Raw genomic sequence first — 23,352 nt, 5'->3', positions numbered from 1 at the left:
AAAGATTAAAATAGATCACTCTTTGTGTAATGAATCTTTATAATATACATGTTTCCCTTTTTGATTAAATCACTGAAATTATTAATCCTGTAATACCCACTGATTTGCTCCTGTGTTTTTGTTTTAATCTGTGTTAGTTTTTATTGTGGATCACTGGCCTCGTAATGTCTGTACTTGTGCATTTTCACCTTCCTGAATATGACAAAACCTAAAGGAAGACTTAATAATATTGCTGCCCCTCACGGTTTTGGGTCTTATGAGCTCAACTTCCACGCTTTCAGCTCCAGTTGCAGACCTGATGTTTGTAAGATGTTACATTCGGAGGCCCATCTTGAAAAGCTTTTACTTCAACCTGATGTGTGAAAATATAATTTTCTTGGATTTAAGTTGCTGTTGTTTCTATTTGCTTCCTCCTCTCTACACAACTGGCAGAATTAGACTAGGAAGTGGTTGGATGAGCTTGAGTGAAATTTCAGAGTCTTTTACAGCGCAGAGTCGAATAAACCTCTTTATGAAAAATCAGCTCAGTTAAGCAGGAGGCCACGGGGTATTTTTTTTTCCAGCCATTACGATAAAGAGTCCTTTTATCCAGTGTCTGCTCCACCAGAGACATAATCAGGGGTGGATGAAGCTCTAGGGGTCACATGACAGTGCATCTGTTCCTCTGTAGCGCCCCCTGCAGACGGATGGAGGTATGGTTCTGGCGCATCCCCCGTGCCACAGCAATGCCCAGCAGCTCCTTGAAGAGCAGGACCACATGCCAGTTAAACTTGGCAGAGCATTCCACGTAGCCACACTTCCAGGTCTTCTTCACCAGGACTGACACTGCCCTGCGGGGCATGAAGCGCTGCCTCTGCAGATCCCGCTTGTTACCCACCACAAGGATTGGCACCTCACTGCTGCTGCCTTCCCTGAAGGAAAATGTAAAGTGGGAAAAAAATAAGGAGGGGTTGGTTTTAAAAGGCACAGCCATCAGCTTGGTGTTTGTCAAAGTGCTTGTCACTGTGTAGTGAGTGTGTACGCGTCTTCTGAGGTGTGTGGGGGTGGATGGGAAGATTACAGCTCACACAGGCTGGAGGGGGCCTCGCTTTGCAGTAGACAGTTTACAGTATTACTGGGAATAAGAATGTATTGCAAGTAAAGAAACATATCTGGGTCTCAAGATACAGTTTTACTCAGAAGTTTATATTCATTCACCAGCAGCGTGGGTGTCATGTCAGCTTTGGACTTTAACTTATTTATTTGGGTAATCTTTAGGCTGGAATGGTTATACAACATAAAGCAACTTTAAAAACAAAATGTGGGCAACAAATTTGACACTGTTGAGGATTTTCTTTGATCTATAAGATTTAATACATGCATATAAACAAATTGCTATTGTTCCCTTGCAAATTGCAGGGAAACCTAACAGATTTCAATACCACAAGAAAGGTCCTAGAATATTTCTGGCTAAGTATTTCAGTATTTCTGTTACAACACATGGTGTAGTCCCTTTAAATTTATAGTTTTCTTTAACACAGACCTGGCTTTTAAAATGACAGCACAATCCCAAAGGTAAATCAGAAACGGCTCTGAAAATACATGAAGTAGGTTACAGTAATGGCAATGACCTCAATTTTAAGGAATTTTTACAGGTTGTGATTAAAAGTGTGTTCCATGTTAAGGGATGCATTAATTTTTGCATTTTCTTAGAACACTGGTCAAACACTGAGCCAGTATCATGCTTTCAGCTTGATACTGGCTACAAACAACAACAAACATTTTTTTTTCTCAGCTTTATGTTGTAAACCCCTAAACTCAGTCCTAAACCATGCTGAAACACGAGTATTTCTATTTTGTGCTTTTTAATCATAACAAGGTTGTAATTACACTTTAAAATTAAATACAAAAAAGGGACCATAAGGTTATTGTTTATTGTCAGGCAATCATGTCATCAACCCATGCTGTCAAAGGCAAAACAGCATTTTGTCTATAAGCATAATAGTTTTGATAGGTCTTCTTTACAGCAACCTTTAATCACTGTTGACGTATAAGATAGCAGGTTATTAAACCTTTATTTTGGAAAGAATAGTCAAGAAAAAAAAAAAAACTCCACTGAGCTAATAGCTGTCCAAAAAAAAAACTCTCATGCAAATTTGACAAGCAAATTAAAGCTCTTTGTGATGCTGTCATGATCTTATATAATCATGAAACAACATCTGTAAGATAAGCACTTAAAGATAAAAAAAAATAAAAATAGGAAAAAAAGTACTTTTCAATGCTACGAACTTTCCTGTTTAGACTTGGCAAGAAAGCGTCAAAAATAAGAAATTAAATTAGTATTTAACCCATCCCCTTGGGGAGCAGTGGGCTGCCATCGTGGGATGCCCAGGGAGCAGTGTGGGGTTAAGGGTCTTGCTCAGAAAGCCAGAGTGGCAGTCTGTGGGAGTGGGGCTCAGAACCTCAGGATTCCAAGCTCTATGCCCTAACCACTAGGCCGCCACTCCCTACAATGGTTAATGGTTCATTAACATTATAAACTCAACCAATAGTTCATTGTCACCTGATTTTACTACTATTTTTTTCGGGTCAGAAGTTGAAAAGTTTGGGAACAGCTGACAGGCTTAGTGGCTTCCAGTGGTACTAGGATCACGAGATCTCTTCGATACAGCACAGAGGAGGAGGCTCCACCATAATATGAAGTGAACAAGGGAAATATTGTGAAGAACCATGCCTTGTTCAGGGGAATAGTGTTCTTCTTCTTTTGGAGCAATGTTCCTACCAACCATCTTGGAATACTTGCACCAAGCTTGTCGCCTTTCTGACCTGTATGAGTTTAAATTCATCTTTATATAAAATGCCAACTCTATTCATCACGTTTTTGACATATTTCATGTCTAGTGGTGTAAAAGGCAAATAACTGCAAGCTTTCCCCACTCTTAAGATTTGGATCAGGGCTACATTATCACACAAAAAATAATAATTTGCTGATCCCTATCTCCAGCAGTCTATAGGCAAAAAGTGGGTTACACCTTGGATAAGTTGCTCGTCTAACTCAGGGCAGAGACATAAAAAAACATGCACACACATAAACCTTAGAGCAATGAGGGCAATGAAAGAGATGCCAATTAAAAAGGTCATGTTTTTGGAGTGTGGGAGGAAGCTGGAGTACCCTGGGACAGCCCACGCATAAACAAGGAGAACATGCAGAAACTCCATGCAGAAAACCACTTGGCTGGGAATCGACGCAGGACCTTCTTGCTGTAAGGCAACAGTTGTACAAACTGTGCAGCCCATATAAATCATTATTGGCCCAAAATTAATATTATTCCAGCCTAAGATATATTTTGTTACATTTCTGACTGGAGCTGGATGTACTTGTATGTTTTATCAAAGTACTTCTTGAAGAGGATCTAAGGAAGACATCAGCATCTGATAGGTGCTTCAGTAAACTTATGAGTTTATCAAATTTTAAAAATCCAAAACATTTAGCGATGTGTTAAATTTAATATTTAACTTTTATCCAATTCAAACAAAGGATTTGGATTATGAAACCATCTGAAGTATAGTGAAAATCCACTTAAAGCTGTTAATTCAGACCGTAATCCTTTGCTTAAATTACATCAAGGATGTAATTTAAGCAAGGCAAAGGCAAAAAAACCTGGGAGAGCTAATGCATTATTAATTTAGATTTTATTCTATTCATGAATAAAGATTTGTTTTGCTCCTAAATAATGCCAATCCCTAACTAAGATTTGCATACCTGTGCATATTTCCACACCTGTTTTCCCAGGCTGAAAGCTTGATGGAGGGCATTACATAAAGAGACAGATGCACATTTCATCCTTCAAGCCCTCAAGCAGCACTCAGTAATCTCTCATAAACCAAAAACTGCTTTCAAAATCAGTGATTTCTCAGAGGGACTAAAACAATTTACGTGAAATTGTTAGGATGCATGTCTCAATAAAAATCTGGTGGAAGAGGAGAGAATGCCAACAGAAACCTCAATGAACTAAAGAAATGTTTAATGCCAGAGGGCTGAAGAAAAAGGAGAGGAAACTGGAAGGTACTCTAGTTTTCAGCAGATATCTGTAGAACCTGATCATGTCAACCCAACATTTTGTTCTCTTGAAGCTGCCATCAACAGAGAGAAAACCCCTTTAAACCTCCATTATTCATGATCTCTGCACAGGGTTGTTCCCCACTAGACGCTTTACGAGTCTCTTTCATTCCAACATAGTATTTTCATCCTGTGACTACACATCTCCTGTTTGGGATTCCTCTTGCATTCACCTTTTCTGTTGCTAATAATGGGTTTCTGACTCCAGCCATAAACATGGAGGGGGGGATGGACTGTGTGTTGGCAGCTCAGTCATGTTCAACACAGCAAACAAATGAAGTCTCTTTCTACATGGAAATATATTCAGGTGTGGCAGTATTGTAGATAACAAAGCAGCTTTTTCACTGATCCTTTATGTTTAGAGCTTAAGCCTCGTACAAAGTCATGCCGGAGACTTTAGATCTGTATGATATCACCTTTGTTCTTTATACTTATTCACTTCATATCAAACTAAAAGTGAAATATTCCAAATCAATCGGCCTCGTGCAAGAACCGTTCGTACAAACAAATTTGCTCTCAATCGCTCGTAGTGATTCAGGAAAAAATGTTGCATTTATCATTTTCCTCCTATTTCCAAACTTCTTTAAAGTACAAACATTACAAGTGCTTAAGACTTGGCATAGGAGTATTGCGCAATCAGTCAGCTGTGTTTTTTATTAAAATAATACATTGTTTAACCTTGAAGCAATTGTACTTTTCTTTTTTTTGTGTTTATGGCACTAATGGCTCGGTTTTTTTTGGACAGAAAGCTGACAGGAAAGGGGGTATGAGATAGGGGGGAGAGACATGCGGCATGTGACCTGCGGCATGTGGCCTGCGTCGAGGACTAAGGCCTCCGTACATGTTTCATGCATGCTAACCACTGCGCCAAATGCACGCCCTGCAATTGTAAACTTTATTAGGATGAATCATTATATATCATCCAGCTCTGCAATCATAAAATACTTATTTATTTGCTGATGATAGAACTACACCTGCAGCTGGCATGTCAGAATCCAGGGGACACTGGTTTAATTTGTTGTCAGTTTATCAAAAGAAAGAACAGTCAGTGAGATCTATGTGAGATCAAGCTGCGATTGAAATAACATCTGGAAGAGAAAGTTCAGCAACATGGTAACACTTCATATCACTCCATGACAGCTTCTTGGCTGTGGAATGTTTGGGTTTGGGTCTGTCTGAATTAATCAAATTAGAGTTTCACCGTTAACATTTTTGTAATGCGTCATATGAGAGAGAGCAGGAGAAAGCGATGTATTGATGAAAGAACTGGTCTGGAGATGTACAGTACACATGTGCATGTGTATTAAAAGTACATTTAGCAGAATGTTTTGAGGTGTTGGTTGATGGTTTAGCATTTACATCACATGTTTTACCTCTAGCCTCCATCAGTAGTTTTCATTGACTTTTTTCCAATAAAAAAAATTTCTGTAAGTGGGAAAAAAACCTCAGTCAAGCTTAATGCATAGTGCAAGGACTTTTGATACTGTGGGATTTTAAATAAGAACCTAAATGCTTCCACAATGAAACAGATTCTGTTCAGTTTTGACATTCCTATTGTTTCAACAAAATGATCTAGAACATAAGTTAAACAAAATTCCATGGCACCTTGATTTAAATAGTTTGTATAGAGCTAAAGAGTTGATCAAATTATATTATTATTAATATTATTCTTATTTTCTCAATTTCATGTTTCCTTTTGTAACAGTGCAACCATGTTATTTACAGCTGTTGTAATTGAATTCCAACTCCTTTGCTTTTAATGATCTTTTAGTTCTGCTGCTCAGCTCTCAGTCATCAGATATTTGAACCCATAAAGTTTTCCTTCTTTGACTTCAATGCCATTTCTTCAGTATGAATGAACACCTTCTGACACAGGTGGGAATTTATAGCCCTCGCACTTATATGTAGCCTTATATGGCATTGTCAGGGTCATAATTATGCAGATTTGCAGTTCTCATGAACGCGCCCTCATGCATCACATGTATAAGGATATTTATGATAATTTATTCAAAATGACTGGTGCTTTGGTGACGCAGTGTTTCGTGCACATGGCCATGTACAGAGGCCTAAGTCCTTGACGTGGCTGACCCGGGTTCAAATCCGGCCTGTGGTCCTTTGCCGCATGTCTCTCCCCCCTCTCTCATACCCCCTTTCCTGTCAGCCTACTGTCCAAAAAAACAAGCCACTTCTTACACTTTCTGTAAGAAACGAAAAAAAAATTTCTGTTGAATCTGATGTGTCGGGTTCGTATAACCCACGTTTGGAGAAAAGGTAAGATAAATTTAAAACAAGAAGATGAAAATAATGTTGCATGAGACCATAAATTCCTAAAATGAATAATAATCATTGACGGTGCTCCCTTTGACAACATTCATGCAGCAGCATGAATGTCGTAACAAAGCCTCTCACTATTTAACCCTTTAAAGCCCGATCCAAGAATAAAACAAAACAGAAAATTACTTTTTTTTGGTTTGAAGTCCTTATTTGGCCTTTTAACAAAATACGTAAAAAGAAAAAACAAAAATAAATTTTTGATATTAATAATTTATTGCTATGCGATAAGTCAAGATTACTTTTTGTGTAGTCTTCTGCCCTCTGTTATCAGGTATATCTGATTGTGTACAATTGGATTTTGAGCAAAGTTTTTACTCTTAAATTATGCAAAAGGTGTCTGACGCAAAACATTTCAGAAACCGTATGTATCAAATATGATATATTTGGCATTACAGGGTTAAGGAGGATGATACCACCACAGAAAAAGTCAATGCAGCACAACTGTTGAATTACAAAGCTTTGTAGCTGTCAGGTTGCGTGGAGGTTTTTTTAGAGCACCCAAATACAGAGACAGAAGCTGAGGTGGTTTCTTGCAGATTTAATGACCAGAAGGTGGCAACAGAAGCAAAAATCCAAAAATAACAAAAAACAGACAACCAAAAACCAGAAGAGTTCAGGGAAAACACAGATGAGGAGCAAGGAAACGACGAGGAAGCCGCACCAAGAAACTGCTCGAGAGGAGTATATATGCCAAACAGAACAAAGACTGGGGTAATCAACTGATTGGGAGCAGGCGTGGACAGAATAATCTAGAAGGGAGCTAGAGAAAAGAGACTCACACAAGAGGGCAACATAGGGTAAACAAGGAATACATAACAACTCAAATACAATCAGAAAACAATACAAAAAGGAAATGAAACCAATAGAAAAACTAAAAAAGAAAACAGAACCAAAAAGTGAAAAACGGACAGTAGCCTGATTTTTATGTAATGGCCATGCTACTTTATGTAAGAGCAAGGAAGTAAAAAGGCTGAGCATTATATGTTTCATTTTTAGTAACAGAAGAGAGGTCACGTGTGAGCCAACCTGTTCTCCACTATCTGCTGTTTGATCATTTTGACGTATTCAAAGCTCTCCACACAACAGATGTCGTACACCAGGATGTAAGCGTTGGCGTTGCGGACGCCTCTGCAGCGCAGATCCAGCCATTCCTGAACGACAAAGAGAAAAACAGAAACAATTATTTTATTTTAGAAAAAGAAAGTTAGTTTCTACATCTTTATATATAAGAACATTTCTGCACAAATATTTTTTCAACTTGTTGAAACTTTTTCTTTAAAGCCTCCACAAAGAAGGAAGTCTGTGGAAGGTCTTAGAAGCATCCCACATCATCATGCTGTCAGTGCCATGTCTCTCAGTGGACGACATGTGTTTTTTAGCATGGACAGACATAATCCTTTGCATGTTGACCAAAACATTTCATTTCAGTGTCATGTGGCAAGAACACGGTCTTCAATATGCTTCCTTTGTCTGTTTAATAGTTTGTGGAAAATTTCAAACAGGGCATCCTATAAGTTTCCTCTTGCTACCCTTCCATAAAGGCCAAATTTGTGGAGTGTATAACCTATATATTTTCAGATATAACAACATATTCTCAGATTTAAGCTTTAGATCTCTGTAGCTCCTCCAGAGTTACTACTGGGTTCTTGGCTGCTTCTCAGGTTGACGGCCATGTTTCAATAAGGTTACAGACGTGCTTTTATTTTCAGGCGATGGGTTAAACAGTGATTCCATAATTATTTAATGCTTAGAAAGCTTTAATACCTTATTAAAAGCTTTGAACTTCTTGTTTAAAAAAATAAATTTTCCTCCTCTTTAAAATCATGCACTACTTCATTACCATGATATGAACTGCTGATAGATGTGGGTTTGAAAACTTAGAGTTGCACATCTGAACAAGCTGATCTGTAGCCTCAATCTAAAAAATGTTGAAATGGATCGGAAAGCGTTCTTCTTATTCTTGAAAAAAAAAACAGTGCATTATTGTTTGTTAGCTCCAAGCGTCCTCCGGGAATGCAGTTCACATACTTTTAGACCATAGCAATTATAGTGGGCAGACAACTGAACAGCATGTACTCCCTGTTCCTGTAATTTTCCCTGAGCACTTTGGCTCATATAACATTATGCCTCTGCTGTAGAGAATGTGTACAGTGAATAAATTCCTGGAGCTGACTCAACTTTTGGTGCTTTTCATTCCTGAAATAAAGCAATTTAGTGATCGCCCAGAAGAAATCACCACTCAGTCTCCTACTAACACCGATCAAGGACAATGAAAGAGGATAGACCACACAGATCACACAGAGTCTTTTAGCGGATGAAAAACAAACTCTTCTCACTGCTAGATCAGACTTTTAGTCATGATATTACATACATGATATCCTGTATTCGCAATCTTGTCCTTTCAGTCATTACCCTGGTCTCATGACCACAGATGAGGGTGGAAACGTAGATTGATCAGTAAATCTACAGCTTTGCCCCTGGATTCAGCTACCTTTTTACCACGACAGTCCGATACTGCAACCGCTTTACTGCCGACACCGCACAGATCTGTCTATCGATCTAAGGCTTAATCCGTCCCTCACTTGTGAACAAGATCCCGAGATACTTGAACTCCTCCACTTGAGACAAGGACTCTCCACTGATCTGAAGAAAGGATTCCACCATTCTCCGGTGGAGCACCATGGCCTCAGATTTGGAGGAGCTGATCCTCCTCGAGGCCACTTCATACTCGGCTACAAACCACCCCATTGCACGCCGAAGGTCCTGGTTTGATGAGTCCAACAGGACAGCATTATTTTCAAACAGCAGAGATGATTTCCTGAGGTTCCAGGACCGGACACCCTCCGGTCCCAGGCTGCGCCTAGATATTCTGTCCATAAATGTAATGAACAGAACCGGTGACAAAGGGCAGCCCTGGCTGAGACCAACATGCATCGGGAACAGGTCTGACTTACTGCCGGCAATGCGAACCAAGCTCCTGCTGCAGCCATATACAGAGGGCCCTGCACCCCATACTGCTGTAGCATCCCCCAGAGGGCACCACAAGGGACACGGTTGAACATCTTTTCCAGATCCACAAAACACATGTGGACTGGTTGGGCGAACTCCCACGAACACTCGAGCACCTCATGAAGGGTATAGAGCTGGTCCAGTGTGCCGTGACCAGGAAGAAAACTGCATTGTTCCTCCTGGATCCGAGGTTCGACTATCAGGCCGGATCCTCCTCTCCAGCACCCTTGAGTAGAATGGGGAGGCTGAGGATTGTGAAGCACCCCGCTTCAACCGCCACCCAGTCCTCCCTGCACCCGACCCCTATGGATTCCTCTGTGAGTGGTGGGTCCACAGGAGGTTGGGCCAACTTGGTCTATTCAGGCTGGGCCTGGCCATGGAAAAAGTGGCCCGGCCCCCAGGTGCTCGCATACGAACCCCAACCCTTCTTTTCATGGTTGCTTTATCTCTTACAAATGTGCTGTTAGACTGGTTTGACCGACAGGCAATGAATTAATAAATATTTGATATGATAAAAGAGAGATAGAGAAAGGAAAAACCTGAAGGAGAGGGGAAGTGAATCTGCTAAAGGAAAAACCATAAGATGAAAACAAGAAAAATGATGAGAAGATCAAAAGGCAGAAGGATCAAGGGATAAACAAAACAGGAAGTTACCATCATGCCAGGTGTTTTTTTTCTCTCATTGTTGTAACAGGAGCTTTGCTCTCTGACACCACAGTCAGATCAGATGAAAATGACTAATATTCATTTTGGGTTAACAGGTTGAGGATATAGTGGGAGCTAGCAAGAGAGCTAGGTGAGAGGAAAAAAAAAAAAAAAAGCTCAGCTACCATGATAAAATGTGAACTAGAAAGTGTTAAAATTTTATTATTGGCTGTTTTATTTAGCAGTGTGTATTACTGATGCTGGAATTCAGTTTGTTGGTTCAAATCCCAACCTGCATGATGAGGTCTGCTTGTTCTCTCTTTGAGACCACATGGGTCTGTCAAGCTCTCTCTCTCTGTCCAAAAACCTCCTTGCCAGGTTAACTAGCTTCTAAAAATTGCATTTAGTTGTGATTTTGAGGATGATTGGATGTTTGTCCTGCTGTGTCTCTGTGTTGCTCTCAGAGTGGTCGACCTGTGCAGAACACCCCCATCCCCTCTTCAATGGCTAATGGAAGCAGCCTCCAGGTCTTGTGTGATTATGTTTCAAGGATTTAGCAAACACAGAAAGTGGATGCATGGAATCCGTCACTAAATAAGTGTCCTGTTTTGGAGAAAATGTTTTAAAAAGTAAGAATTAAATAATATAGTTTCCACATTGAACATGCAATCTAACACTAAGTCCTGCTTTTTACAGGATAGTTCAACAAAATTGCTCAAAACTTATGGAAGGAAATCCATTACTGGTTGTGTTTTCTTCTGGAAAGAAGTCAAATATGGCAAGTTATTAATGGACAAAAAACAAAAAAACAAACAAACAAAAAAGCAAATAATTAACAGAGTATCATGTTGTTTCCTAAATTGAATTTTCACAAATGTTTTTCACAAAATCCATACCAGAAAAACAAGTTTCTTTTATTCTGTAAAAATCTCTAAAAACTGTTCATACAGCCCCTGCAATTAATCTTTAATATCCGAATATAGATTATTACAAACCCATAGTAACTCTGTTACCTAAGCACTCTGCTATGTTTATATTCTTGGTTAACATTCTGTTAAAATATAAAATTAGATAGATGTTGTACAGGTTTATCTGTTGCAATATAATGTACCTACAAAAACTTTATTTTGCACTTATTTTTCAGCCTTTTTCTATTTTGCATATCTTGTTATGGAGGCATTATGCTTTACTTAATATTCTTTTATTTTTCTTTACAAAAATTAAGGTGGCATTTTTATCTTTTCTGTTTGTCAGTATTTTTTTATTATTATATTGTTCATAAAACAACCTCGTTTTAAAACACTTTTCCTTCATAAAACACAATTTAAAAGGAGCTTTATCAGCCTTTTTATAAGAAATGCATTAACAATAAAAGAAAATGGGAAAACTCTTTATGGGTCCCTTGATGTTCTTTTTTGAAAGCTATACATTCTTCTTACTTCAAACCTCACTTTTATTTTTGGAGGCATTGGATATTTTGTGGATGTTTACAACAAAACAGGCTTAAATCGGAGGTAAGTGGACTTTCACTCTGAGTTCTGTAAAATCTGGTTGCTTCTGGTTTAAACCTGTCTTATGTTTTTCATGTTTTTAGCCCTTATTTGTTTAATCTGTCTCACATTTCTGGCACTCGTGGATCCTCATTTTCGCACACATCAAATTAAAAGCAGAGATCCCCTGATTGGCTGATCAGTGAAGAAGGAGAAATGATTAAGGAAAACCAACTCAGCACCTCATCACAAATAAGCTTTTTTTTTTAAACTAGAGTTTCAGCTAGAGCTGTCCTTTTTACTCTGACTAGTTTGATGTAAGGATGTGCAGCAAGAGGGTGTAGTTCCCTTATTCTTGGTGATAGATAATGTTTAGATAGATAATGTTTTGGGATGCACAATGCAAAAAGTGCTCACTGTGTCAAAAAAGTATATTTTCTTGGTTTTACAGTGTTTGTTTAAATCACATTCATAGTGAACTTACAGTAAGTCTTATATCTTTTTTGACAGTTAAATAATCTGTAAAATCTATCAAATTTCAATATTTAATTTTAGTACAATTATTCACAGGAAAATCATTTCTACTGTTTACAACCCCTCCTCTTTTTAAACCCTTTTTCTGATAGTATATCAGCACCTAATTTCTTTTCCTGAAACATTCCACTTGATTTGATTTGATTATACAGAGAGGAGCATCTTTCACCAATTCAACTTGAGAGGATCTCTCTAAATCTATCTAGGCTCCCCTCATTTGCTCAACTCATTAGCTCACTACACATAATTTAAATAAAGGTGCCATGGATTTTTTTTTTAAACTTATGTTCTGGATCATTTTGTTGAAAAAAGATCTGAAATGTCATAACTGAATAAAATCATCTTTCATCTTGGAAGCATTTCAATTCTTATTGAAAATCCCACAGTACCACAAGTCCTCCACTGTGCATAAAGCGGGACTGAGTTTTTTTTTTTTTTTTTTCCACTTACAGTTTATACTTTAACACTGCGTCCACCTGGGGAGTTTGTTGGCGTTAGCTCAATCCAAGCCTCAGAGGACCAAAACACATGGTCCTCTTAGCAGATTAGAGTTCGGAAAACCCAAGATGCTATTTTTGTCTGTTTTACTAGGTGATGCCACTCTTTGCTGCTTTTTTCTAACATTGAGATTTAAAGACTGGGGCTCTCTTACCATCATACTCAATGTGTAAGGTTATCAACAGTATATAGGCAGTCCCTGAAAGACACAGTCCATATCTCTTTCTTACTGCAGAGACACATTAAGTTTTGGATTATTAACTGGATGTTCTTGGAAACTCACACCAATTCAATAAAAAAAAAATTGTAAATGTAAATTTCTAAATTAAACTCAGATAAAATGCATATTCATAGGATGGTTCCACTCATTATTTAAAAAAAAGGGGGTAAGCAGCCGAGTGTGATTTTTACTCCAAAAATGTAATCACAATTAGGGTTGTTTGTTTTCTCAATTTTCTTTCCACAGGAGGTGCAAAATAAAAAATAAAAAAATGCATTAAATTATTTATATTTAAAGCTTTTTTTTTTTTTTTTTTTTTAGGTGTGGGAACATATATGTAAAAGAAGACCAGGAGAGAAGCTTAAAAATTCTGCTGAAGCCAAACAAGCTGAGATTTACGCAGAAGCAGCTTCAATATTCATGGTTTTGCCTTTATCAGTCTAGACTAATCAGCAGAAATCAGCGAACCCGTTCAAGCTGTCTGATGTCGACTCAAATCTAAATATATATCAGTAGAATGAATCACTAAATGTGGCCTCCAAACGGAGTAATCAATGCAAGGAGAGAGTTTCCTGTTTGCGAGCACCAGACATGATCCATACATCATCACCGTCTCCGCTAACATGGCCAAACACTACCTTCATTTTTACATTTTTCGAATAGTGTCTGACTGATACACCTTTTTGTTGTATAATATTGTCTTTTATGCTGAATGATAAAAGAATATCAAAATGCAAACATATTTTAAATGTTAAACTCATGACACCTTTATACATCACCGTAAAACCCAATTTAATTTTAATTTATTTCATTTAGCTAACTGTACTCTTGGTCCTTTTAACAAGAACTTTAATCTGAAAGGGAAAAAGATATTCACACATAAAGAAATCCCTGTTTATGCCTGCAAACACTTCACCACACATATACAGCTGATAATATATGACAGAGGCAGATAAGGAAGAAAGTGATGATCAGCGTGGTGATATTACTGAAAATGTCAGCATGTTGATGAGAATGAATTTGACGTCATTGAGCTTGGAAGAAGTTATTTATGGGTTTTTGTCAACAGGAAGAAACAGTTTCACATGAGTGGGATGATAATGAGGCCGATGAGGCTTGGAGTAGAAATGTGAGGGACAACTGAAAAAAGAAAGAGGATGGTGAGAGAGCAGGTGTAATGTATGATGATTTCTTCCAAATCATTCTGCAACATTTTAACAGCTTTCTATGGGCCAGAAGATCCTGGCAGACTCTGCTGTGGCTAACAGGCCCTATGCTGACCTTTGGACCCTAACAGAGCCTGGACTACAGTAGGTTAACATATTTTGTCTTAGTAGAAACTACCAGATCCGAGTTGGAAAATATTTTGCTCATTCTATAAATTAAGCTGGTTTTAGGAATTAATAGATTTTTTTTTTAACAGGTTTTTTTTCTGCTTTTTTAAAGAAGACAAAGTTAGAGATTATACAGCTGGTCGATTTATTGTACCTAAGGGGAAATGTTGCTCATTGTTTACCTTTATAATATAGAATATGTGTTTAGAAAAGCTGTATTTATAGACTGAATTTTGTAAAAAAAAAAAAAAAAAGAAAGAAATGATAATAATAATAATAATATTAAATAGCATCCGATTGTTACATTGGGTATTTGCTTTCCTGTCTATTTCAGTTGAATTTTATGGTTTAGTCTAAATGTACCCCTGTGTTGAACCAGATTTAAACACATTTCACCCAAAATAATTTCCTTCTTGGAACAGAATATGTTTTTGTGGCCTTGCTGTCATTAATTGGTGCATGTAGCAGCAGAGAACTGGGATGCAAACTAGAAGCAATTCATTAAAGAAAGGATAAAACAATTACAGACAGGATATAAAGCAATGTAGAAACATGTTGGAAAACAACAGATATTATAGGACAGCGGGAAGATCTAACAACTTAAATCTAACAACTGGAGGCTTAATGCTGGGGAGTTGATTTTTGGATGTTAGGTCATGTTAGGTAACTGCATGTACTGCTTTGGGAACACAAATAAATAGAATAAATAGAAATATAAATAGAATAAAATAAAATATAAAAATAATAATATAAAAATAAATAGAAAACAATACAGACATTTTAAATTTAAGAAAACTAAAGAGAAATGAGGACAAAACCCAAATCAGAAAATAGGCACTACTTTTACCTTTCTATTTGTTAAGTTAAGTGTTAAGTGTGTAGCTAGGTTGTTATGAAGACTTTGTTTTCCATGTGTTACATGTGTGCCATATTTCAAAACTTATAAATAGTACAACAAAAACAAGATTCCTCCTGACACAAAAAACAACCCCATAACTTTAAGGTACCTTTAATGATTTAATATTAGAAGTTAACTTTTCCCTCCATTCTTTAACAAACTATCTTTACAAAATATCTTCAATTTTGTCTACTTAAACAAATTATTAGTCAAAGAAACTTAAAATATAAAACTCTGCTCTTCTTCTTTTTTTCCCCCCCAGTCTTTTTATTGTCATTACACTGTCAAAAGTACAGCGCAATGAAATTCACTCTCTGCTTGTAACCCATCCACTTGGGAGGCAGTGGGCTGCCATTTTGTGCCGCCCAGGGAGCAGTGCGTGGTTAAGGGTCGTCTGGTCAGGGACCCAGAGTAGCAGTCTGTGTGAGTGGGTTTTAAACTCCCAACCTCAGGATTACAAGCTCTATGCCCTAACCACAAGGCCACCACTACCCCCATTGACTGATTTTTGTAGATCACATGGAAAGGATGAGATCTGCTCTTCAGATGAGTTTACTTTACTAAGAGGTGTTCTGACCTTTGCTAACTTATGAACCTTGTTGCGCTCTGTCTCTCAACACCTTTTAAAGAAGCTGATGCAGTTGATTATTTTCAGACAGACACCATCACAGTTAAATAAAGAGGCTAAACTAAGGAATCCAGTAAGACAGCTAAAGTTGGAAGGAGATTAAGTCTTTGTACCTGAAAAGTCAAAATGAGGGGTATACAACAAACTAATCTAATAAAAATACTTTGCTGCTTCATTTAATCAAAAAACAAATCATGCTGATTGTAAAATTATTTAAAGAATAAGTGTAATACAGCGGATATGCTGAAAAATAGATGACTGCCTTCGGCATTGTACATCCTTGACTTAATTGTAAGGTTGCAGATATTTAAGTACTTTATTAGTCTATACAAATCTAAGACTAAATTGTGTTGTATTTCTCAGGTAAACATGGCATATTTTAATTCTTTAGCAACGCATGTCATCACAGCTCAATCCTAATTGAGGCAGCTGAAGATATGAGATGCAGGAGGCGGTTTTCAGTTGCAGCCTCACATCTCGTGGCCTAAAAATAGCAGCTTGTGTTCTCATCTCATATCTCTTTGTCATCCAAATCCTGGTTTTAAAAGCGGAGGCGGAGCTTGAAAGAGCAACACTCCTTCTGCAGAGCCAAGTAAAAAACCCAAGCAGCAGAACAAATAAACAACAGAAAAAAAAACAGAAAAGTCGCTGGAGCAGTGAGCAGGAATCAGACAAAACCAAAATGTGTTTGAGAGATAAATGGAGTGATAGTTGTGCATGCCTGCAGGAAGGGAGTGCAGCTGTGGGAGCGTAAAAGTAAAGTGTAGTGGCGCCACCTGCATCCTTCAATTGGTCTTCTTACCAGTGCAGAAAAAGAGCATCTCCTTCCACGCTCCTCTAGACCCAAACAGAGCATGTCTCCTTGACAACAGCCGGCCCTGGTCAGTTTCCAGCATGCAAAGACAAAAGCTGTCGCATCTCTGAGTATTATGTTGGGTGAAGAAGAGGAGGGGGCCCTTAATGGTATGTGTGGTTGGGATGGATAATGCAGGAGCACAGGAGCACCGGGTGTAACGTGGTGTGGAAAGGCTGATGAGCAATTAAAGATGTGTCATGCAAAGGCCACACCGCCTAGCTTGCAAATAAAATCTATTACAGACCCCACAGGTGAAATTTCAATTAATCAATGATGACCTATAGCAGGAAAATCATTAAAGGCTGTAGGATATATCACTCCCCAGTGTGTTTGCCTCTTTTGAAACTGGAAAATAATTTTGCAAAGTTTCTACTATGCTGTCGTAGAAAGGAGAAGTGATTTAGACTCTATTGTATAGTCTCGGCTTTATGGTCCAGTCTCCCTTTTGTTCAAACTGAAAGTGCAGTAATAGAAGACTTTGAAAGGATGGATGTACACAGTTTGGACAGAAGCTGTTGTCAGGATTGTAAACCTAGGATTCGACTGGCTTTGACCAAAGTTTCTTAATCCACATCTATTGGCTTATTTATTTACATGTTCTACATCTATCCTTTAGCACATGGGTGGAAATGTTTATTTTGAAGAAGGTTTTATGCAAGAGTTCATGTCTAGAGCCAGGAGTAATGAGAAGAAAATTATCCTGATCTTAAACACTATACTAGGAGAGTGAAGAATTTGTATTCATTACTGACAGTAATGTAATGTTTTAATATTAAAAATATCTGGGTTTATGCAATATGAGGAATATAATTTTTTTTTAGGGTGCTGTACAAAAGTAATCACAACCTATAGAGTTTTTCTAACAATAAAAACAAAAGCTGCAAAGAATTTGGTTTTTCCTGAAAGAACAACCATGTGTACGTAATGCAAAGGCATTATTAAGACAAAGAAAAAAAATATTTACAGAGAAAAAAGGTGAAAATACAGTAATTATTTCAATTTACTCTCTTTCAGTATGATATCCCCAAACAAAATGCCTTTGAAGTCACCTAATTAGTAAATAGAGTATAATTGCGTGTGATTTATTCTCAGAATGCAGCTGTTGTGTGAAGGCCTCAGAGGTTTGTTAGAGAACATTAGTAAATAAAGAACATCATCATGAAAACAAAGGGACACAGCAGAGAATTCAAAGAGAAAGATGATGAGAAGTTTAAACAGAATTAGGTGTAAAAAAAATTATATAAAGCTCCTAGAATCACTGTTCAGTTTATCATTCTGGAGGGAAAAGAGTACTGCAGAACTGCAAACCCACTAAGATATTTCAATTGAGTCTAGCCTAAACTGACAGACTAGAAACGGAAAACATTAACCATTAAGCAACCAATAGAGCAATGGTAACACTGGAGGAGCTGCAGAGACTCACAGCTCAGGTGGGAGAATCACTCCACAGGATAGCAACATTGAAGAGTGATGAAAAAAAAACGATAAAAAAACAACTTTTGCTTCAAAGACATACATTTCATTTTTCTGGTCTCTCTGCAAATAAAATATAAATCTTAATGAAAACTAACACATGATGACTAATATGAGGTTGTTTTTTCCTTCAGAAGTGCAGGGTCAGCCCTGGTCAGAGGTGGTGAGAAGCTGGACTGAGCTAAATGACTTTAAATCAAAATTTCTCCACATAGAGATAATAGAAGCTGTTTATCTTTTGTTCAATCATAGAAAACAAAAAATCTTTCTCACGTTACATGTTTAGGCAAAGCCTGTTGAAAACTTACTTGAATGACCAAAAGCTGCACAAAAACAGAGTGAAAATATGAAGACCAGTCAAAATGGAAATAGATTTCACAAAAGCATAAAAAAAAAAAAAAAAGACACTATACAGACAAAAAGGTAGCAAAGTTTACACATTAGATCAAATGTAGAATGTTTAAGTCTCTAAATATAATGTTTCCTCACTTGGCTTTTTCTGACTTTGTCAGCTTTGGTCACCAGGGAGCACATGAGAAAATCTGACAAGTCCAAAACTAATATACAAAATTGAAATTGAAGCCTTGCTTGGATTTCTTACAGGTTGCACATTGATCTTAATATCCCAGCAAAATCAGATCAACCTTCTGGTCTTGTCCTTTTGTGTTGGTTCCATTTTTAATCAATAAACAATTTTAATCTAATAAGAGAAAATTCAGAAAAGAATATAGATTATTGCTCATGGATGCTTCTCTGAAGCACCTGCAAAAACGCAGAAAAACCAGGACAATAATAAAAACCTTTTCTAATACAAAGCGTAGCATAGCAGCATGCAAATGAAAGTATAAAACATTAAATCATAAATTTTTCAGTTGTTTGCTGAGCTGCTTCACAAAGAGCTTTGAAAACAGGGGAAAACATTATCTGAAAAAACTTTATCATTCTCTTAGCATTTAGGTAAATTGTAGATCCCTTCACAGATGGGTTCAAACGCCACAATGTGTTATGTAAAGAGTGGGAACTGAGAAATAATTTATAGGGGAGCAGGCAAAGGGGGCATCTTCAGTGAGTGGAAGCAGATACTTAATGACTCCAGGAAAACAAAACATTCAACAACAAAAAACAAGACAATATGCTAAATGCTCCATCAAACTTAAATCCATCTGTCACCACATCCTATTGCCACACAGTGACAGTTGCTCTCTAAAAGCTATGCTATCAGCAGCAAACACATTTTGACAAGTAAACAAATCATTTAAAGCATCTCAGTAAATTAACAGAAATCTGGGACCAGTAAGCATAAAAAGCCTTTTCAAAGCCTTTTTAAATATAATCTGAGAAGATGAGAAACTGCCAGGCTGCATCGGCATGGAGGCGATCTGACTCACTGTATCCTCTAGCTTATTCATCACAAATTTCATAGGAGAGATTACTCCACGCTCGGTCAATGTTACTGTGTCCATTAAGCTCTTTGGAAACTGTCTAATTGACTGCAGCCACTCAGAGCTCTATTGGTGGTCTATTCCCTGCAGTATTGTAACTGGGAACACTGCTTTAATTCAATTTGCTGCACGCCGCGAGTAAATTTAAATCACTGTTCTTTGTGTGCTGCTTAGTACTCACTGCCCCTGACTCGGGTTACTACTCATCTCAGCTGATGGGGTCAATCCAGAGAGGCGCAGTGCCTCAGACATGTTGCCCCATCAGCGCTCTGCCTGTGAACAGACGACATTAACATACTGAGGACAAGCGGGATACTACAGGGGACGAGAGATCAGTCCAATGGTAATGTGGCAGCAGCACACTGTTATGCTGGCCATGTGTGCTAAAAGCGTGCCGATGTGAGTCAACCGTTGGAGACATTCAGTACACTCATATAGTTTAAACCCATGACATTCACCTTGTTTTATTCCTGCTGTCTGTTCACACCCACCCACTGTTTGCTTAGAGGAATTATTTAGCAGAACAAAACTTTACAGAATGTCCCAGTTGGTGGCAAACAATGCTGCAGACCTATATCACCTTTAGATGAAACACCAGGTCAGGAAGAAGAGCTGTAATTCTGACAGGTAGATTGCTTTAGCCCCTCTGCCTTCCCCAGGTCGCTTGTTTGTTGACTCCCACCCTGTCAGATAACTATGGCCTTTCTGGCAGAAAGCATCAGTGAAAGTCAACATGTTAGAAAAGAGGACAGTTTCCTGAACAGTAATTGAGAGGTTGGTGTGTTGACCTGGGAGATTTTCTCTAATGAAAGTCGTCACAGATAGTAGAAAAACACACACTGCTAACAATACAGAGGAGATGTGATGTGTGATGCCAAGTTAAGACACACTTATTTGGCTATAAGAGATAATTATTAATGGGCTCACATCTTTCAAGGGTCAAGCATTTAGGATTTAGTAATCCAAGATAATCTCTACAGTAGCTGAAAGTGGGATATTGCTTTGTGTTCAGCCTCCTTTATTTGATATTTTTAAAATTCACCAAATGAATAAGCAAATTCCCATTGGATGTAACTTAATCTCAGGTGTTCTGCGAAGGCCTCAGAGGTTTATTTGACAACATTAGAGAAAAAACAGGATCGTAGAGACCAAGGGACACAGCACTCAGGTCAGATGTATTTGTATGCTCATGTTTAAACTAATATTAGGTCCCAAAGCAATGAAAAGCCTAATCTAAAAATGGAAAGAGAGCTGCACAACCTGCAAAGTTACAGGCACCCACCTAAACTTACAGTTGAAAGAAAGTGAGCATAAAATAGAAACCGTGAGACCGATGGTTCTTATGTAGGAGGATATTGAGATCCACAGCACGTGGTGGCAGAATATGCTGAGAGTAAATCTACCTGTTGCTCACTACAGATTTACATTTAAAGGAAAAGAAGCAAGAAGAAGGTTGAGGTTAAAATAAAGCTATACAGAGGTGTATATGTAGTTTGCTGTATGTCATGTAGTGGACACAGCAAATATAGATGAAGGTAAAACCTAAATTGAACTCCTTTGTCCTGGTGGTATACACAGCCTTTACATTACCCAAAACACACCATTCCTACCCTGAAACATAGTGCATGATTTCAGGATCTTCAGGGAAGCTCCTCTTCGGGAAGGACATGGCAAGTCCCTGTTGTTGAGAATATAAATTATGCTAATTTAAACAAACAATCCCCTAAAGAAAATTTTTTAAAGCCTAAAACAATGGATTTGAGATGAAGACAGAGGTTCACCATCCAGCAGGACAATAAACTTAAACATACAATGACAGCTGTTAGATGAAAGCACATCCCTATGTTACCCAAAGTCCAGAACTAAATTTGAAAGTTAGATTTGATGCTGACAGTTGCTCTTGATCCAAACTGTCGAAGGTTGGAAGAGGAATCAGGGATTTCATTTTCCAGACAGCCATCAAAGCCCAGAGGCTGCAACTACAGCTACAGGTCTTCTACAAAACAATGAGCTAGGTAATCTGAATGCAAATGCACATTTTTTGGTGGTAATGCAACAGAACATGGAAAGGTTCAAGTGGTATAAAAAAATATTGCAAAGCCCTGTGTATAATGTAAATCACAAAGAAATGATTCACAGCCATTTGACGTCTGACTTTGACTCATAAAGTGGGATTCTCTCTAAGCTTTCTAAATTCCTCCAAATTCCCTCTGTGTTTAAGCACTGGAGGAGCGGCAGCACAAAAATGGGATTTAGGACTTGGATTACTGCTGAAAACCCCCGTCAAACTAATTTAAGAGAGTAAAGCTTTAAAAATGTACATTCTTAATTTTTGATTTGCGAATATTTGCACAACCATTATTTAAATACAAACATTTGAGTGACTGGCAATCGAAAGCATGATCTAAAAAAGACAAAATAGAATTACATTTCTCTAAAATCTCATATAAGCAAAACAAAGATACCCAAAGCTGTGTCTTGACATGATCATTTATTTAAATCTGTCTTCTACTGATCAAGGATGACCCCTGGTTGTGTAAAAGGCCAGTCTGCTCTGCCTTTGCATATACAGAGTTTATGTAGATGGAGCTGAAGCATCATATGATCAGCTCATTTAAATGAACTGACTCTGAGCTCTGCTGTTTTACTTAGAAATCTACTGAAGACATCTCGCGATCGATTAGAAAAATGTATTATTTCCTCAGGAGGGGGTGCAGTTTACAAAGTGATGCTCCAAGGCTTTAAGTCAGTCTCCATAGCAACTAGTAACGACATCTGTTAGTGAAAATGTGATAAATAAGGTTTGTATATTGTCTTCTGGTTGCAGCTCCAAAGAGGTGCTGATGAGTTAAAATAAAAAAAAGAAAACGTAACCTGAATGTTTCTGTATACTAAGATCATTGAATGTATGTTTTATTTTTTATTTTTTTATGAGGTTAAAGTAGAATCATTTAGGGGTTAAATGTCTGCTTAAAAGTAAGCCACATTACCTGACTGGCACTTGCTGGGAAGGAGGAGATTGGCGGGACGTCCAAAATTTTTAAATCGTACATGTTCCCGTTCAGAATGGCCGAGGGTCTGTATACATATCTGCTCCTGGTCGGCGTGTATGCCTCCGAGAAATCGTTATAGATGAACTGGCGGATTATAGAAGTTTTGCCCACCCCGGGAGCACCGATCACTGCGATACTCAGCGTCTCCACCATTCCTGGAGCCCCAGTTCAGCACCATGGACAGCGACAGGGACAGATGCGTACCGTCCAGTAAACAGAGCTGGATCCTCCTGCTGCTGCAGCCTCTAAAACCGCCTTAGGTGGCCTCAGCAGCGGGCAAAAAATACACAAATCATCCAAAGCGAGGAAACTTCAATTCTCAGGTGAGAGCAACAAGAGATTGTCACAAATAGAGGCTCGAGCATGATCCTGCAAACGGAGGGAAAGGGTTCTTAGTCACCTCTAAGAAACAAACTCTTGTTTTTTTTCTGAGGACATCCCCGGAGAGGAGCAAAACAAAGTCCGTCCTTGCAGTCTCCACTTGGACATAATCTCATCCACGCTCCGCTCCGACCTTTCCCAGACGCGTAAGAGCTCTCCGCGCCTTCACTGATTGCCTCCTCTGAGCCTCTCGCTCATTTTCCCAGCGCTGCAGCACCGCCTGCGCTCGTTCATGGCAGAGGGGGGAGGAAGGGAAGGCGCACAGCCGTGGGGACTCGTAAAGAGGCTCTGCACGTGTTCTGCAATGGGCTTAAACCTCCCTGCCGTTTCTCTTTCTGATGCTCAAGGGAAGTGGGAGCAAAGGGTCCTCACAGCCGACAGAGGCGCGTCAGCTGTAAAGGCATCTAGAGTGCGATCAGGAGCGCTTTGCGTCTGCAGTTGGAGAGACAGGAGCTCTC

At 38.4% G+C, this 23,352-nt stretch overlaps 1 protein-coding gene across 1 annotated transcript; it reads right to left on the bottom strand.

Moving 5' to 3' along the window:
• On the bottom strand, positions 1-23,352 carry rasl10a (RAS-like, family 10, member A). Its single transcript, XM_038295432.1, has 3 exons — positions 22,451-23,352; positions 7,460-7,584; positions 1-911 (listed from the first exon to the last, which is right to left on the bottom strand). The coding sequence occupies exons 1-3, from the start codon at positions 22,664-22,666 to the stop codon at positions 641-643; spliced, it is 612 nt and encodes a 203-aa protein (XP_038151360.1). The 5' UTR covers positions 22,667-23,352; the 3' UTR covers positions 1-640.

The sequence above is a fragment of the Cyprinodon tularosa genome, unplaced genomic scaffold, assembly GCF_016077235.1.
Source record: "Cyprinodon tularosa strain WSP-4 unplaced genomic scaffold, ASM1607723v1 ctg356, whole genome shotgun sequence".
NCBI classification, from domain to species: Eukaryota; Metazoa; Chordata; class Actinopteri; order Cyprinodontiformes; family Cyprinodontidae; genus Cyprinodon; species Cyprinodon tularosa.
The sequence above is the reverse complement of the archived record's forward strand: the minus strand, read 5'-3'. Positions and strand labels throughout refer to the sequence as shown.

What these genes read in the sequence shown, in the direction of transcription:
- rasl10a (XM_038295432.1), bottom strand. Translation starts at nt 22,666, where the DNA reads ATGGTGGAGACGCTGAGTATCGCAGTGATCGGTGCTCCCGGGGTGGGC. An exon ending in TCCCAGCAAGTGCCAGTCAG is followed by an intron (nt 7,585 to 22,450) that starts GTAATGTGGCTT and finishes TTTGTCGTTCAG; the next exon opens with GAATGGCTGGATCTGCGCTG. An exon ending in CAGCAGATAGTGGAGAACAG is followed by an intron (nt 912 to 7,459) that starts GTTGGCTCACAC and finishes ATTTTCCTTCAG; the next exon opens with GGAAGGCAGCAGCAGTGAGG.